This window comes from Silene latifolia, chromosome 7 (assembly GCF_048544455.1).
Source record: "Silene latifolia isolate original U9 population chromosome 7, ASM4854445v1, whole genome shotgun sequence".
NCBI lineage: Eukaryota > Viridiplantae > Streptophyta > Magnoliopsida > Caryophyllales > Caryophyllaceae > Silene > Silene latifolia.
In genome coordinates this window covers 35,151,002-35,169,166 of record NC_133532.1, presented here as the reverse complement: position 1 = coordinate 35,169,166, position 18,165 = coordinate 35,151,002, and the positions used below count along the sequence as shown (strand labels likewise).

Below are 18,165 nucleotides of genomic sequence, written 5' to 3'. Positions count from 1 at the left end.
TTACTATAGGAATTGCCATTATTATTATTACCATTATATTAATATTATTATTACATATATTAGTCTTACCATAAGTAGGATTCCCTCATACTATCTTACTAATTTTATTATTTTTTTTTTGGGAAAGGTAAGTATATTAATCAAAAGAACCTCAAAAAGTTCAAGTTACAACTCTTCATATGAATAGATAAATGAAAGAATGACATCTAGACCTACAAAAGAAACTCAAACGTTATCTAGCCATCCTCTATCAGCAGGCTTCAGAGTACTGACATTAAGCCTATAGAATCTAGCCTTAACATCAGTAATAATGTGTTGAATAACATGCTCAGGCTTCCTCACATACAATTTCAGTCTAGCTTCATGTCGTACCCTCCAGATGAAGTATACGAAGTACACATGACAAGCTCCAATGATTTTCCTGTGAAGTTTGGGACACCTTGCAGAAAAATACCACCTCACCAGGTCATTCATGGGGAAATTAATATTCAGGCGCTGGGGAAGCAGTCTACAGCACTCAGTACTATAAGCACAATCATAAAATAGATGCTGGTGATCCTCATTCCGAGCCCTGCAAATATCACACATAAGATCCACAAGAGTACCCATTCTATTCAGTCTGTCCGTAGTCAACAACCTCAGATGCTGTGCAGCCCAGAAAATGAATGCAGTCTTAGGAATGTTTAATCTGTTCCAACATAAGTGAGACCAAGGAACCTTAGATTTGCTCTGCCTTAACCATTCATAACCAGACTTCACAGTATAGTCCATATTCAGATTCAGCCATTTATGATTGGTGTATGCTTGGGAAAATAGGATCATTGTTTGAGAAATTTTCCTCCACGACCAGCTACAGTTAGAAGGAGGTGAGTAATCAGTCCACTCTTCCCCTTTCATATAGACATGATTAACCCACCTTACCCATAAGTGATCTTTCTTAGAAGCTAGCCACCAAGCATACTTACCCAGAATTTCCCTATTCCAATCCTTAGCCACCCTGAGACCTAAACCTCCCTCTAACTTAGGAGCACAACAAGTATCCCAAGAAACAGCAAGAGCCTTCCCATAATCGGATTTTCCAGCCCATAAAAAATTCCTACAGATAGCATTCACCCTATTCAGAATCCCATTAGGTATCAAGAAGATATTAGCCCAATAAGTGTGAAGAGTAGACAGGACAGAGGACACCAAGGTGAGTCTGCCAGCATAAGACAAATGCCTTGTCCCCCATCCTCTGATTCTTGCAACCAATTTATCCAGTAATTTGATCCCCTCATTCTTGGTTAATTTCTTCGAAGAGATAGGTATGCCAAGATATTTGAAAGGCAGATTTTGTTGGAATATGTGTCCTCCGACAATAATGCGATCACAACTGTCGATCATGATGATCACATGTTTAAGTCTCATTTTAAGAATACAATTGGGAAGTAATATTTTATCACAATCGGTCCACACATATCGGTAATGATTGGCTGACTAGAGTTTTACATTACTGTCGTGCAACGGTGGTGATCAGTTGATCCCCTTAGGTCATACCTAAAGGGTAACACTCTTAATTGATTATTTAATTGATCGTATGACGATACGGGTTAATTAAATTACTTAAAATTGACGGACGATTTTGGAAGTAATATTTACGTATCTCATTATAATTTGATTAAATAAGATACGGTCTAAGTGATCGAATTGTTTTATTACTTAGATGAAATTATTGTTTACGGAAACAATTGAATTTGAATGAATAATTTATTATAAATACAAGATGTTGTGATTTATAATTGATAAATCATTTTGGTACAAGTAATTATGAATTACTAAGTCGATTTTGTACATGACGTATTTTTATTAATACGTTGATTTTTAATATGTTAAAAATGCATAACAATTTTACATGACTTGTGACATGTGACAAATTGATAAATTGACAAAGATAAAATGGAATCTATTTTATCTTATGTTGACCGAAATGGAGAGTGATTTAGGTTAAATATTGTGTTAATTAATTTTAAAGTGGAAAGCATAATCATTTACCTAAATACTAGCCATGCATACCTAGTTACTCTTGTGAAGAACACCTTGGTTATGCATTGGCCCCTTTACCCTCCCCCTACCCGGTTTTCCTTGTAGAAAAGACCAAAGGATTTTCTCTATAATTTACCTAATACACTACATCAAAAGATAAGTGTATTATTCATTCTTACAACATCTAAAAATAGAGAGTTTTTAGAGAGATTATTACTTCTTCTTCTCCCTTCTCTTAACCGAAAATAAGAGACCAAATTCGATATTTTGGGTCAATTTTATTTAGATTAATATTGTTCTAGTATTAATAATATTAATTTTTTAAGGGGTTACTTTGGGTATTCATCTTTGGGAGGGATTCTACCCTTTAATCTTTGTTCATCCATATTAGGAGAGCTCAAGAACAAGTGAGTAGGAGAACTCATTTGTGCCCAATAATCCGAAATTTCTATTGTAAGAATGACGATTTCTTCTTCATCTTTATTCATGTTTGCATGCATAAGATCCAAATTAATTTTATGACTAAATTAAATTGAAACATATATGAATATGTCGAAATAATGAGATATTTATTTCTAACAAGCGGTATCAAGAGCCTTAGGTTGTTTGCATGCAAATCGGTTATAGTTTTTCCGAGTTATACGATTAACAAATAAAACTTATAAATTTGTGTTTATTATGATATATCACGAAATCAATTATGCATGTTAAAGTTTCTGATCCTAAAATGTATTTAGGATATTTTGGTTAATTTATGGATTTTTTTTGTTCATTTTATATAATAATGGCATTAAAATGTGATTTTATGATAAAAATGTCATTTTTGGACTAAAATTAGCTAAACTTCGTTTTTTTCAGTGGTTTTTGGATATGTTTTCATATATATTATATTTTGATGACCTGTAAATTTTCATAATTTTATGAGTTATTATGCTCGAAATATGGTTTTTTCATGATAAAAATCAAATTTAAATGAATAATAGGTTAATATGAGTAATATTTCGAATCTGGTCATATAAATTTAGTATGTTGTCACATGAAATTGTACAAGATGTGTGTAAAATAATTGGCTATAATGAAGTCTTTATGCATGATTTATGAATTTTTGATGAAAAATAACATAAATAGTGACTTTAATTAATGAAAAATTGCTAAAACATACTTCATGACTAAAGAAAAAACGTCAAATGTTGCATTTTATCATATATTTCAGATCTACAATTGAAAAGTTGATAAATATAATTTTTCTCATATTTTTATGATTATAACTGATAAATCCGATAAACCGCAACATTGTTTTTCCAGATAAATTTCGAAATTTTTAACCTAAGTTTTTTTAACATTATGAGTGTCATGTTTTTTCCCAGAATGTTCATGATTTTAAATTTCAAATTTCAAATTTATTTGAAATTTTTATGATTTATTTGAAGTTTATGGCATTATATTGTAATTTTAAGTCCTTTTATGAACAATATTAAGAAATGTAAGTTAATTATTGTCAATATGTTAGTGGAGACTAATTTTGAGTCATAATATGGTTAGGGTAATTAACTAGTACATAAATATGAATTTATGTAATTATTGTGATTATAAAATGTTAAATCACGCAAATCCGTAAAAACCGATTAATATACGATATTGGCTCCTTAAAGGCGATTTAGCATAAAATTGGGCATGTTCATACATATTATAATGCTGCATTTTATTTATGATTGTCATAATTATATTTTATGTAATTTTTGAATTATGTAATTTTTACTTAGTATGGCCTTAGTTTTTTAATTGGTATTACCCGAAATGTATGGGAATATCGATTCGGTTGTAATTTATTGTGATCTCGTATCACCGTTTTGTAATTTAATAGATTTATTTTATTTTAATTACAAATGTATAATAGGAAATTATGTAATTTGTTATGTAATTTATTTATTCCGGAGTTCCTTGAAGACGGTGCCACTCAAGAAGGCGATCCATTAAAGACGGCGTTACCTCGAGATGCGTGCCAAAACCGAAGTCCAAGGGACCAATAGAGTTGGTTTCCGAATTTGTAATAGTTTATTAGATTTACTAATTTAGGAAGGCCATACTAGGATTTAATTTATGCTTTGCGTTTTATTTATATGTTGCATGCATCGCTAAATCGCCATAACTAAAACATGCATTATCATTTTAAACGACTTTATCGACCGTGTCAATTATAATTATCGTAGTTCGCCGCTTTAGTTCACTTAAAACGTGATAGATAATAAATTGACATGACCTCTCGCTAAAATAAACAATTGAGACTTAGCCTTACCAAAAAGTAGAAACCATGAAAACCTATTTCGTGAGGGAGTGCACTCGGCTTTACCGGGGTACAAACCTTGTTACGTAGGGGAAGTGGGTGATAAATGTCTACCCACCGAATTTATAAAGATGAGGGTTGTTTTCGGCTTTAGCGATGCCCAAGTTGATGTAAATTTGGATCATGGACACATTTATTCGAAATTTGGGTTGAACTCAACGAAAGTATTCTCGACGGTTGCCGGATGTGTTTTGGGCTAAAGATAAATTTTAATTTTAATTTATCAACCAAGAGTTCTAAAAGTAGAATCGAATAAAAAGTTAATCCACCGAGTTATATTGATAAGGTTTGTTTTCGGCTTTACCGATGCCTAAGTTAATATGAATTTGGGTCTTGGAATCATTTATCAAAGTTGGGTAGAGGTCACTAGATAAATGCAATAAAACTTGTTTAAATTAAATTTTTAGGAGTGTTATTATTATTTTGAAAACGACATATGTTTTATTCCTTCATTTTTCGTTTTGTAGATCGCATCTATTTCTCATAACAAATGGCCACTCCAAACACCAACGCCACACCTCTCACTAATACTTCATGGCTCCGATCCTTCATGGATCGTTGTAAACTTGAAAAGAATAGGTCAAATTTCTCCGATTGGGATGCCCAACTCAAATTAGCCGCCCAAGGTGACGACAAGCTTCGTTACCTCACCGAGGCCTCTCCACCCGAACCTAATGCTAGGTCGAGTGCCGCTACTAGAGAAGCATATGAGGCTTACCACAAGGAGTCCGCCACAATGAAAAATGTGTTGATTTTTGTGATGGAGTCCACTACTACAAAAATAGACATAATGCAACATTTTGTATGCAACACTTACGGTTTGTGTTGCAATTTTTAGTTAATTAAGCAACGCTTTAATTAAAAATGTTGCTTTTACTTATATAAGGCATCACTTTGAGATAAGTGTTGCAATGTATTACCGTAAATGCAACGGTCTTATACAAATGTTGCATTTTGTAGCAACACTTGAGCAACACTTTTGTCACATAAGTAATATATACCCTAAAATTTTTTAACTTTTTGGTTTTACCGCTTAAGTATTGTGAAATGAAAAATTAAAAATTAAAAAACCATATACATTTTGCGGCGCCAACCACTACTACAAATCCCTTGCATTGATGACACTTCTCTATTGATGCTTTTATAAAGCGTCGACCGTAAATAACCCTCCACTACTACAATTTTAGACTAAGAGGACGCCCCTTAAAGGACGGTTGGGGATGAGACCGTCTTATATCGGTCAACAAATTTGGCGCCATTCGTGATCACATCAATAAGACGGTTAATTGAGACACCCGTCCTCGTAGTAAAATAAACAAGGACGGTTGGTCAATAAAACCGTCCTCTTATTAATAAAGAAGGCGGTTATGTACTAGAACCGTCTTCTTATCTTTTAATAGTGACTATCTAAATTCCCCCTTGCTGGTTATTACCTTCCCCAATTCCCCTCTTATTCAATCAACACATACACTGATACACTCGATGTTATACCCTAGCATCACCACATCTCGTTACCACCATACTGCCCTCGTTACCACCAACGCTCCTCGCAAACAACCACCACCATGTTCTTCTTCATCATCGCCCTAACGCACCACCACCGATCGTCCTAACTTAAGTGTGACAAAATCCATGGTAATTTCAATTTTCTCATTTATTTCGTTTCACTTTTAATTTTCTTGCAATATTGCTGTAATATTTTGTGTAAAATGAGTATTTGATGCCTCAATTTATACCTAATTTGTACCTATTTTTCAAGTGATTATCGTGCGTGCGTAAGATTGTTATTCTGATTTTATTTTATTAGGACTCTTCCGTGTTTTCCGATTTGAGATTAACCATCGTAACGAAAGACTTGTTGCAAGTGTGCCTGGTTTGTTGCATGTGTTATTGAGGTTCTTGAGAAGGGCAAGTTCCTTGTTGAGTACACGGATCTAACAACAGAGATAACACACAGTATGTGAGGGAAGAGGTTGATGCCCTTTACATTAGACCTTGTCCTCCAAATACTTAAACAGTCGACACATTCAAGCAGTATGATGAAGTTGATGCTCTTTATAATGATGGATGGTGGGTCGGCATCCTATCCGAAGTCCTTGGTCCCTCAAAATATAAAGTCTACTTCAAGAACACAAATGAAGAGATGGAATTTAAGCATGAAGAGCTAAGGAAACATCAAGATTGGACCAATGGGAAATGGGTTGTAGCTTTTGAGGTATTACCGAAATTTTTGCAGATTCAGGTCATTAGTTTTTTGCATTATAAATCTATTCATCCAAATTTTCTATCATAGTTATGAGCTTTTGCCTTTTGTGACACTCGGTAGCTTGTATTGTATATACTTACTCCCTCGTTCCCAATCATTTGTTTACCTTTGATTAAAATACCCCTCACAAATAATAGAAAAGGTTAAACAAATGATTAGGATGGAGGGAGTAGTATTTACTATTTAGCAAGACAATTGTTCCTTTTGTTCACCCCTTGGTTTTCTATTTGTTGATTGTAATCAAAATCATGGTGTTTCAGGGATTGAATTTGATTCAGTAAAGATGGTCTAGCTAAAGAATTCCACTACTGATTCAAGAGTATGTAACATTTGTACCTTATTTTCCAGATCTTGATTTAATCGTTATCTATTCTAGGGTTGTTGATCGCTTTAATTGTTAGGTAGTCCTTGTTCTTGTGGTTTACTTACTTTCAAAGTTATCCCTAATTAATGGTGGGTGGCATGACCAAGGACGTGCCAGTCTAGTGTTGTAGAATATGATGTGTGATTTCAAACCTTCGTGTTGCTTTAACTGATGATTTTTTTCTTTGACACAACAATAATCGAATCTGGGCTATCGAGACATGTGACGATCTGGACAGGAACGACATGGGTATGTATGCCCCCTTCTTTTGTTCTTCCTCTTTTTTTTATTGTTCCCACACCAGAAGTTAGCATGTTTTTGAAAAATCTTGCTACTTCATGCTTATTTCGATGATGTAGAAACAATTGATCACACCAAACTACATCTAGAGTATTATCATGAAACTTGCGGTGACTTGTATATTTGTTTCTTAACTTGGATTTGTTTTGCCATAGTTCAATTGTTCCCACTTGTCGATGCCTGCCCTTCTTTGTTTTCTTTTTGCAGCTAGTTTTTATTTTCTTATTTGTGCTCTGGATTTTTGTGGCATATCGATATCGCGTAGAACAATCCCAAGTAAGTTATATTTCTTGTTTGCACGAAGTCTCGACTTCGTTTAGCAGTTTAGCACATCCGGTCAGCAGTTTTAAGCGAAGAATTCTGCTCTTTCTTGCATTAAATTTCAACATTACCATTTTAATATCAGAGAACTTGATCAATTTGTTACGTTCTCCATTATATGATTATACCTTAGCATTTGCTTGCAATATAACACGTGGTGGTCTGATGATGAATTCAATTTTCTTCTTGTTATTCTTTCTCGTCTTCGAATATGACCCAAAGACGTAGCCTTGTAACTTAAGGATTTGACTTGGTATTGAACGGTCCTGCTAAATTTATTGAAACTATAAACTCCGAGTTTTATCCCGCTTTTAAACAAATATGACCCATGTCGTCAAACTTCGGCTTCAAATTAAAGCTAACTAATTCTCGTCTGCAACCATTCAACTTGATCTAGAGATATTGGCAAATTCGATTTATTTTAGCCTTCTTCACCGGAGCTGCTGTAGAAACAAACTGAACCACACGCACCATGCTACGATGTCGGGAATTAGCATTGCGCTGATGTTCGTAAGCCATCCAACATCCTTCTCATTCACTGGATTTAATCAACTGAGGTTATCATCTCTGACTTATTTCCTTTTTTATCTGCTGAACTAAGTCCTGCATCTGTTCCTTTGCTCCTTTAATTTAACACATTATATATTTGTGCAACGAACTGTGCTTGTTGCCAATGAGGCTACTATGGGCGTCGCCTTATTTTGTTGCCCTAAATAATTTTTACTGCAACAAATTGATAAATCGTTGTTTAAAGGGAGAATAATGTGCGTCAACATTTTCGTTGCCCATGTATTGCTGGCTTTGGCGACAAATTATTTTCTTTCATACCTTTTCAATTTTTATCACATAAAAAACTTTGTTCTCCTGCAATTTTATAGCCATGTCAGGGATTCTGTTGTAGGGTTTAGGATAGTTGTAAGTCATCTCGAGAACAGAGACCAGGTTCTCTGAGTCTTTGGTGTGATTATTATGGCTGGACAGGCATACCTTTGCAGATCAAACTCAAACGTTTCACATAGGCTACACCTTGTGTACAATCACGTACTCTATTTTCTGCACGTCCTTGTTAATTAGTTGTTCTTTAATGCATTATTTATTATTTCGTGATAATTAAGTGTGACGTATCATCTATGCCTATTGAGCCTTTGAATCCTCAAATCTAATAATGTTCTATTTTTTATGTTACAGGTTGCATTTGAGGTATTAACAATGATGACGGGTTGATTTTTTGTCCGGTTGGCAACATATATATGATCACAATACAAGAATGAAGACTTATAATTAGTAGCTTTCAAATAGTCGTTAAGAATTATTATTTGTTCTATTTAAACATTTGTTATATTTGTTTTAGTTAAATAATTGAACATTTGCGATCGAAGTTCTACTTTTGATCCTTTTTTGAAATGTAATTGACATATATTTTTGAGACTGAATCAATTGAATGCACAATTAGAGAGAATTACAATTGTTGCGTGCTTTACAAGTCCTTATGTCGTTGCACTTTATTAAGTGTTGTTTTTGAATAAATTAGTGTTGCATTTGTTTATTATAAGTGTTGTTTTGGGACGTAACGAGTGTTGCGTTTCCAAAATAAAAATGTTGCATTAATTTCATATAAGTGTTGCTTATCAACATGAAAAGTATTGCATTACTTCAGGAAGTGTTGCTTTTTTTACATAAGAAATGTTGCATTAGAAGATAAAAAATGTTGCCTTTGCAATTGAAAAAGCGTTGCATAAACATGACCAATGCAACACTTTTCAAAAGTGTTGCTTCAGATTAAAAAGTGTTGCATTAAGCGTTGCAATGACCTAATGCAACAAGACCTGATGTAGTACTTGATTAAGTGTTGCATAAACTCTATTGCAACATTTATATGACATTATGCAACAATAGCAAAGTGTTGCTATAGAATCTAAATGTAGTAGTGGTCGGATCTCCAAAGGAGAGCCTTTAAAATGGGCACCGCTAATGAAATCTATTCCAAGCTTGTGACAATGTTTTCACAAACTCCGAGGATCGTCCAATATGAGGCGGCCGCGGCATTCTTTGATCTCGACTTTAAAGAGGGCCAAAAGGTTAGCCCTCACGTGCTCAAATTAATGGAGCTAGTCGAGACTTTGAAGCTTCAAAAGGTTGAAATCCCCAAAGAGCTCATTGTAGATAGGATTCTTCACTCCTTATCCAAAGTCAAGGCATATGTTCAATTCCGGGTGAATTTTAACTTGCAAGACAAGGACGTGTCTCTTGAAGAGTTGCACAAGTTACTTGTGCAAGCCGAAAGAGACATAGGATTAAATGTTAACCCACCTAAGGATGTGCTTAACATAAGCACCAAGAGCAAGGGGATGTTCAAAAAGAATGGGAAGAAGGGTAAGAAGCAAGCTCCCACTTTCACCAAGGCTAAGACTTTTGAAGCTAGCACTTCCAAGACCAAGAAGGGTCCTCTTGATAAATGCCATTATTGTAATGGTGTTGGACATTGGAATAGGAATTGTTCCAAGTATCTTGGTGACATCAAAGCTGGAAAGATAACTCCAGTAGATAAATGACTATCCTTTCTTTTATGTTTCTAATTCAACTATGGTATTGTGATACAAAGTTGTGATAATGTATCCCCTTTTTATTGTAAATAGGGCCTCCACCAAGCAAGGACAAGGGAAAAGAAAAGCAAGCTTGAGAAATCATCAAGAAGCTAGGAGTAGCTTCCATGAAGCTTGGCTTTTTATTGTCTTATTTTTAATTTATGTTTCGGATTTTTAGAACTATTTTGATTTCCGTGTTCGACATGGAAATGATTGATCCTTTCTAAACAATTGTTGTATTTTGGATTATGGTGGCTTGGTTTGCAACCCAAGTCACCCCTTTTATCGTATTTTCCTTGTTCTAAAAATTTGTCTTTATAAGCTTGCTCATAGAAACATATGAACATCCACTTAAAGTGATCTAATAGACAATTATAATGATGGGATTCATTATATGTCCACAAGCTTAAGGCTTGTGTATGATCAATTATAAAGTGATGTTGAATTGATGAGCTCTCTTAAAGGAATGACAATCACCAAGTAGACTTATCAAATCTAAAACAATTAGTCAACCTATGAGATAGTCCTCCTTATACTTCAAAAATCATCATTTGTGTCTCATAAGCTATCTTTGAATCTCTAGTGTATTTATTCTAAAGATAGAGTGGGAGAAAAATGAAGACACAAAGAACACAAAGCAAATTTGTATACTTGTGTAAATGCGATCTACGCAAGAAAGAATGATTTGTATACCTATATAGATAGTGTACATGAATAGATGAGATCTATGGTCTCGAATAGATGAAATCTACATGACAAAAGAGACCAAGTGAAGTAATCAAAAGAATATGTTCTCAAGATAACTACACGAGGAGACCAAAAGAAAGTTTTGGAATAAGAATGACTAAAGTAAAGTCTTAACAAGAGATTTGGCTAGTTTATGAACGACTTTTGACCAATAGTTTCAATATTGATATTTACTTAAGAGCCTAAATGAAACAAAGTTGCATCCTCAAAAATAAATGAGATTTATGACTAAAAGTTGCAAAGAATGATATGCCGATATCCACAAGAGCTAAGTTAAGTGTTAACCACGCTAGTGTCATTACTTAACCTCATTAATGAAAATGAAATGGTTAAACCTCCTTCCGGAAAGGGTATTTTGAGAAGGACGTATATTAAATGAAATTCACATTTAAATAATGACATTGCTACGCATCATTATAAAATGAATGAGTTAGAGATTAAAAATCTCTTTCCATAAGTTTAAGATTGAAACCTTTTCTAAATAGATATTTTGAAAAGATATGTTGGGAACATTTGGTTTTATCTTAATAACTTGGCAAAGCAAAATATATTTCAATTCTTAAAATGTTTCGATTGAGTAGTCAATTACGAAACATGTGGAATTAAGTGGGAGTTGGAAATTATCATGTGAAGACATGGAATTTAGTGGGAGCAATCATCTTGTAAAAATTTATAACTCATTACTCATTAAGAATGACGAGCTAATACTATCTTTCACAAAGAAGTATTTGAGTTTTCCATTCTGGATGAAAATGGACTATGATGAATCCAAACACATCATGAGATGTTGGATAAGTATTGAGATATACACATCGAATCAACGAGAAACATAGGTTATTCATGTCAATGAAAATGGAATTGCCATTAGCAGTCATGGTCATTCATTGAACCTAAGAATGGTTGATTACATGATTATTAGTTACTAATGTTTCCGCCATTAGAATAATCATGCACATGTCCAATAATGAATCATATGCATAAGAGCATGATGAATCATTGGCAAGCCATAGAAGAATCGTCATGAATTCTCGAGGAGAACCAATGAGCGATTCCAGTGTTGGACAGAACACTCTGTTATGTGTCAAGAGGTTGCACATATTGAAGTTCGAACACACGTAAGGATTTATGAAATTCCTAAGCTATTCAAGCTAAAAGGAGAAATAAGAAGTTTGGAAAGAAACTTAGTTAAAGTAAGAAGTTACTCAAAACTAATATTTTCTAATATGCTAGGACTTATGAGAAGTGCTAGGCTAATCATCTTGAAAATTGTTGCAAGACTCTACAAAATGTATACCTAGTGCATTGTGAGTGGGAAGAACACTTGACCAGTGCAAGTTATATCATCCACCACAAATTCGTTGGTTATGTGATAAACAACCAGAAAGTTCTTTCAAGATAAAGAACCCAAACCTAGGTTGGGAACCTATATGTGTACTTGGTAAGGTTCATGCTATGAAAGATAACGTGAATATAAAGGAAAATGCAATAAAAGAAGTTTGAACACATGGACACATGGTATGTTAAACTTCTATTGCAATCGACTAGTGTTTACACACTTACGATATACATCACAAGGTTGTAATATGGTATTGACTACCCAGATGTGATGTCGACATTCGTCGTTTGAGTTATTATTAACTCACCTTATACTTTGTTACATCCAAACGGGTTGTAGAGACAATTGAACCCCGTTAAAGTGAACGCGGATTAGCATTGTATTCGCCCATAGTTACTTACATGAGGTGACGTCTCGAAGTGACTAGAGTGTGATGCGATTGATGGCAAGTTCAAGTGCCATGAAGTCATGTGAGATGACTAGTCGATCACATAGGCGGTACGTTAGGAACACTTTGTCGGGCCTTATGACCGCTTATAGAGTTCTGGCAAATTTATATAGCCTGGTCGTGGTGAGAGCTACTATAGTATTCTAATGAGTCGATTCTTTTGACTAAAGACTGTTCGCCTAAGATGGCACAGTTTCAGATTAACTTTGATTTGTGTTACTACGACCTTCGTAAATGGGGTCAAATGGGAATATTTTGGGTTATGATGGATGTGGCTAGTCGAAGGGAATAAGTGCGATAGGAATTGTCCACCCCTAGTCAGGGTTATAACAATATCTCAGGGCCACTCGAGGAGAAATGAACTGGAAATGCGTGGCCACGCTCGGAAGATATCTATGGTAGATAAATCCGGTCAATCAGTTATTCTCAAGATCGAGGAAACCACTCTCGATATGATCACTTGCAAGTACGACCTGAAAGACACCTTGTATTGAGTGGGAGATGGTAATAGGACAAGAGAATTGGTGACGCACACTTGTCGAGGACAAGTGGGAGATTGTTGGAATATGTGTCCTCCGACAATAATGCGATCACAACTGTCGATCATGATGATCACATGTTTAAGTCTCATTTTAAGAATACAATTGGGAAGTAATATTTTACTGTCAACTGGTCCACACATATCAGTAATGATTAGCTGACTAGAGTTTGACATTACTGTCGTGCGACGGTGGTGATCAGTTGATCCCCTTAGGTCATACCTAAAGGGTAACACTCTTAATTGATTATTTAATTGGTCGTATGACGATACGGGTTAATTAAATTACTTAAAATTGACGGATGATTTTGGAAGTAATATTTACGTATCTCATTATAATTTGATTAAATAAGATACGGTCTAAGTGATCGAATTGTTTTATTACTTAGATGAAATTATTGTTTACAGACACAATTGAATTTGAATGAATAATTTATTATAAATACAAGATGTTGTGATTTATAATTGGTAAATCATTTTGGTACAAGTAATTATGAATTACTAAGTCGATTTTGTACATGACGTATTTTTATTAATACGTTGATTTTTAATATGTTAAAAATGCATAACAATTTTACATGTCTTGTGACATGTGACAAATTGATACATTGACAAAGATAAAATGGAATCCATTTTATCTTATGTTGACCGAAATGGAGGGTGATTTAGGCTAAATATTGTGTTAATTAATTTTTAAGTGGAAAGCATAATCATTTACCTAAATACTAGCCATGCATACCTAGTTACTCTTGTGAAGAACACCTTGGTCATGCATTGGCTTCTTTACCCTCCCCCTACCCGGTTTTCCTTGTAGAAAAGACCAAAGGGTTTTCTCTATAATTTACCTAATACACTACATCAAAAGATAAGTGTATTATTCATTCTTACAACATCTAAAAATAGAGAGTTTTTAGAGAGATTATTACTTCTTATTCTCCCTTCTCTTAACCGAAAATAAGAGACCAAATTCAATATTTTGGGTCAATTTTATTTAGATTAATATTGTTCTAGTATTAATAATATTAATCTTTTAAGGGGTTACTTTGGGTATTCATCTTTGGGAGAGATTCTACCCTTGAATCTTTGTTCATCCATATTAGGAGAGCTCGAGAACAAGTGAGTAGGAGAACTCATTTGTGCCCAATAATCCGAAATTTCTATTGTAAGATTGACGATTTCTTCTTCATCTTTATTCATGTTTGCATGCATAAGATCCAAATTAATTTTATGACTAAATTAGATTGAAACATATATGAATATGTCGAAATAATGAGATATTGATTTCTAACAGATTTCCCCTCTTTAACCCAGAAACCTGCAAAATATTAGTGACAGTACTGGTGGTAACCCCATTAAAATAGATCTAAGACTTGGACTTATTCATATGAAGTCCTGAAGCAGCAGAAAAAGTGGCAAAACATCTCAGGATCCACATAATAGAACTCTCATTCCCATTGCAAAACATTAAGAGGTCGTCAGCAAACATCAAGTGATTGAGCTTCAAATGACTGCACATAGGATGAAATCTGAAGGTATCTTGAATGGAAGCAACCTTTAGAATTCTGGAGAGATACTCCATGCAAAGGGTAAAAAGGAGAGGTGAGAGTGGATCACCTTGTCTTAGACCCCTTTTGCCCTGAAAGAATTTAAAAGAGCCTCCATTGACAGATAAAGAATAGGTAGGAGTGCTGACACACACCATGATAAGCTCAATAAATCTCTGAAGGAAATTAAGTGCATAAAGCATTTGTTCTAATAGTTTCCATTCTACTGAATCATAAGCTTTTTTGAGGTCAATCTTAATCAAACACCTTGGGGCGGCAACCTTCCTATTATATAGTCTAACAAGGTCTTGACAAATAAGAATATTCTCAACAATGTTTCTTCCTTTCAGAAACCCTCCTTGACTATCACTCACAATATCAGGCAAAACCTGGCTCAATCTCTTGCAAAGGACTTTAGCCAAGCACTTATATAAGGTGTTACAGCAAGCAATTGGCCTAAAGTCCAAGACACTAGCAGGATTATCAAGCTTAGGAATGAGAGTGAGTGTAGTAGTATTTAGTTTTTTAGGAGTTTACCAGTGAGAAAGAAATCCTTAACAGCACACAACACATCATTGCCAACTATGTCCCAGGCATCCTTATAAAATTAGCTCGTGTACCCGTCAGGTCCAGGGGAATTATTCCCTGGAATAGAGAATAAGCAGCCCTTGATCTCCTCATCTGTCACAGCTGCAAGCAGAATATCTTAATGAGCTTGTGTCACCAGATTCCCAATTCTAACACTAGGCACATGGACATCAGTAGTGGAGTGGCAAGTACCCAATAAACATTTATAATAGGTTAAGAATGCATCTTCAATATCCTTAGGGTCTTGATAAGAAATACCATTCTCCCCTTTGATGGTCATAACTCTATTGTGAATCTGTCTGGATCTGATGTGGTTATGAAAAAAACTTGTATTGTCATCGCCATTACATAACCAGTCAACTTTAGCCCTCTGACTCAAAAAGCTATGCTGAATTTTGCTCAGTTGTCTGTATGAATCAGCAGCATTCTTTTCAGCAATACTAATACTCTCATCAGTAGGGTTAGACTGCAATTGAATTTGAAGACTGTCCAACATGGCCTTGGAGACACCCACAGCTTTATCAATATCAGAGAAATTGCTCCTATTTAAATCCCTCAGATTATACTTTAGATTCCTTAACTTATGCACCAGTTGATACATAAAAGTTCCCCTGACAGGCCTACTCCAAGCTTGCTGCACAGCTGTTTGAAAACCATCATCTAAGGTCCACATATTGTAACTACTACAATTTTACTCTAAGAGGACGCCCCTTAGAGTACGGTTGGGGATGGAACCGTCTTATATTAGTCAATAAATTTGGCGCCAATAATGGTTACATACTTAGGACGGTTTATAAGAACACCCGTACTCGTTATAAACGTAACAAGGACGGTTGGTCAATAAAACCGTCTTCTTATTAATATACAAGACGGTTATTTTACTAGGCCGTCTTCTTGTGTTTTAATAGAGTGATGCTCCAAATTCCTAGTACTGCGTTACTCCACATCCCTTCGCATTCAAACACAGTACAGCAACCCTACTTATACCCTAAAACATAAACCACCCTCACCTTCTGTCGTTCATCTCTGGCGCCACCACCAGCGCCTCGCAAACCACCGCCACGACATCATCGCCCTAACGCAACACCGTACCACCGATCACCGCCAGTCGTTCGTCGCCTTACCGAGGTTGGTGTCAATTGTCATACTCTTCCTTTAGTACCTGATCAATCGTTTAATTAACACAAATTGATTTCTTAAATACCATAATTGAACAATGAAATCAATTTTGCATACATATTCTTCATTGAACTCCTGATAATTAGTTAATCTGCTTGTGCTTATCAGAATAATTGTTGATTTCGTAATAACATGTAGTACTTATTTTGCTGCTCCATTTTTTCGTTAATTTGCTTGTGCTTATCCCCAATCCCCTTAATCTGCTTGTGCTTATCCGTGTAATTGTTGATTTTGCTGAATTTATTAAGCTTTCTTACTGCCCGCACCTTCGTAAGACGGTTTTATAGTTAGATTATCATGAGACCGACCCTTATTAAGAAATATTGTTAGATGTTGCATAATAATCATGTACTGTACTCCTATGTTCTTCTACCTACCCTTGTTTGATTAGCATTCGGAATTTCGCATACTGATCATCTTGTATTTTTCAGTGTCATGTTCAATGCCAAAAACAAAACCTCCTGTAAGTTGTATGTTTAGATATTTAGGCAAATCGCCTTGCTAAAAAGCGATTTAGGTTAAAGGGAATAAAATGCCATTTGAGACACTTTGTCCGCTTTGGAGCTAGCTTCAGTAAACATGTTGAAACGTGTATTACTTTTCTTTCTAAATAAGAGGTTCCCATGATCGTTTGGCACGACTAGATGCCCAAACAAGGCTCGCCAGGTGCATTGGTTTTCGTGTGGCATTGGTAAAGATACTAGTAATAGTTTCAAGTGGTGCCGTGTGTTTGTCACTCATCTGAGGCACCCGCTTTTGGAGATCGTTATTCGCTCACGATGGTTTTGGACCTATCTGTGCAATAAGCCAATAACGATAGTTGTGTAGAGCACAAACATGCTTTGTGACACACGATATAGGTCTCCCAACGAACTGCTCTTATTATGGTTTGTTTACAAGTTTCTTCTTTTTTGTGTAAAAAGACGAGGTAAAAGGAGGAGGGAAGCTATGTTGGTAGCCATGGATGGACCGGTGAAAGGATGTCAGGGAACGAAAACGAAAATGAAAACGGTAGAGAGTAAAGTAACTAAGTAGGGATTAAAATCTGATATATGGAGCGTTATAATATATGTATGGCCATTAGCAATGTATTGTGTTGATTTGTTCCATTAATAGAAAACCCATTCTAGGCAACCATTCTAGGCAAATCGCTTTAGGTTCATCATTCACGGAGAATCTTAGCTGCGTTTTTTTATTTGAACAACCAAATTGCTAATTAACAGCAGTAATATAACTAAACAAGTGGGAAGTTCAAATTTACAGGAGGTTTTCATTTTTTGGTTTTAAACATGGACGCAAATCACTTACCCAGATGGTGATTTAGCTTAAATGGCTGATCCACTTAGCGATTTGGCTCTATTTCTGCCATCACAATTTTCAAGGGATTCTGTTTGTTGGATTTGTGTAAAAAGAGTTAATTTGCCGTTTCAAATGGCCATTTAGCTTAAATTTGGCTAAAAAAATGAAAAGTGATGATGTGGACCCATTGGGGAGAAATAGTTTGAAACTAACCCTAATGCGAGATATAGTTTGCGAAATAACCCTATTTTGAAAAAAAACATTCTGGCCATAACCTCTTAATT

At 35.0% G+C, this 18,165-nt stretch overlaps 1 protein-coding gene and 1 long non-coding RNA gene across 3 annotated transcripts; one reads left to right on the top strand and one right to left on the bottom strand.

Moving 5' to 3' along the window:
- Nucleotides 1–225: 225 nt before the first annotated feature.
- Nucleotides 226–1,277, bottom strand: LOC141589952 (uncharacterized). Its single transcript, XM_074410571.1, has 2 exons — nt 1,189–1,277; nt 226–1,096 (listed from the first exon to the last, which is right to left on the bottom strand). Exons 1-2 carry the CDS (start codon nt 1,275–1,277, stop codon nt 226–228), a joined length of 960 nt encoding a protein of 319 aa, XP_074266672.1.
- Nucleotides 1,278–5,819: 4,542 nt separating this feature from the next.
- On the top strand, nt 5,820–9,049 carry LOC141591011 (uncharacterized). 2 transcript variants are annotated; one of them, XR_012520595.1, is made up of 5 exons: nt 5,820–6,001; nt 6,174–6,581; nt 6,893–7,245; nt 8,015–8,174; nt 8,806–9,049. It is a non-coding gene; the product is annotated as an uncharacterized LOC141591011 (long non-coding RNA). The 2 variants fall into 2 exon arrangements; XR_012520594.1 differs by having other exon boundaries at nt 6,174–6,608.
- The last annotated feature ends 9,116 nt before the right edge of the window (nt 9,050–18,165 follow it).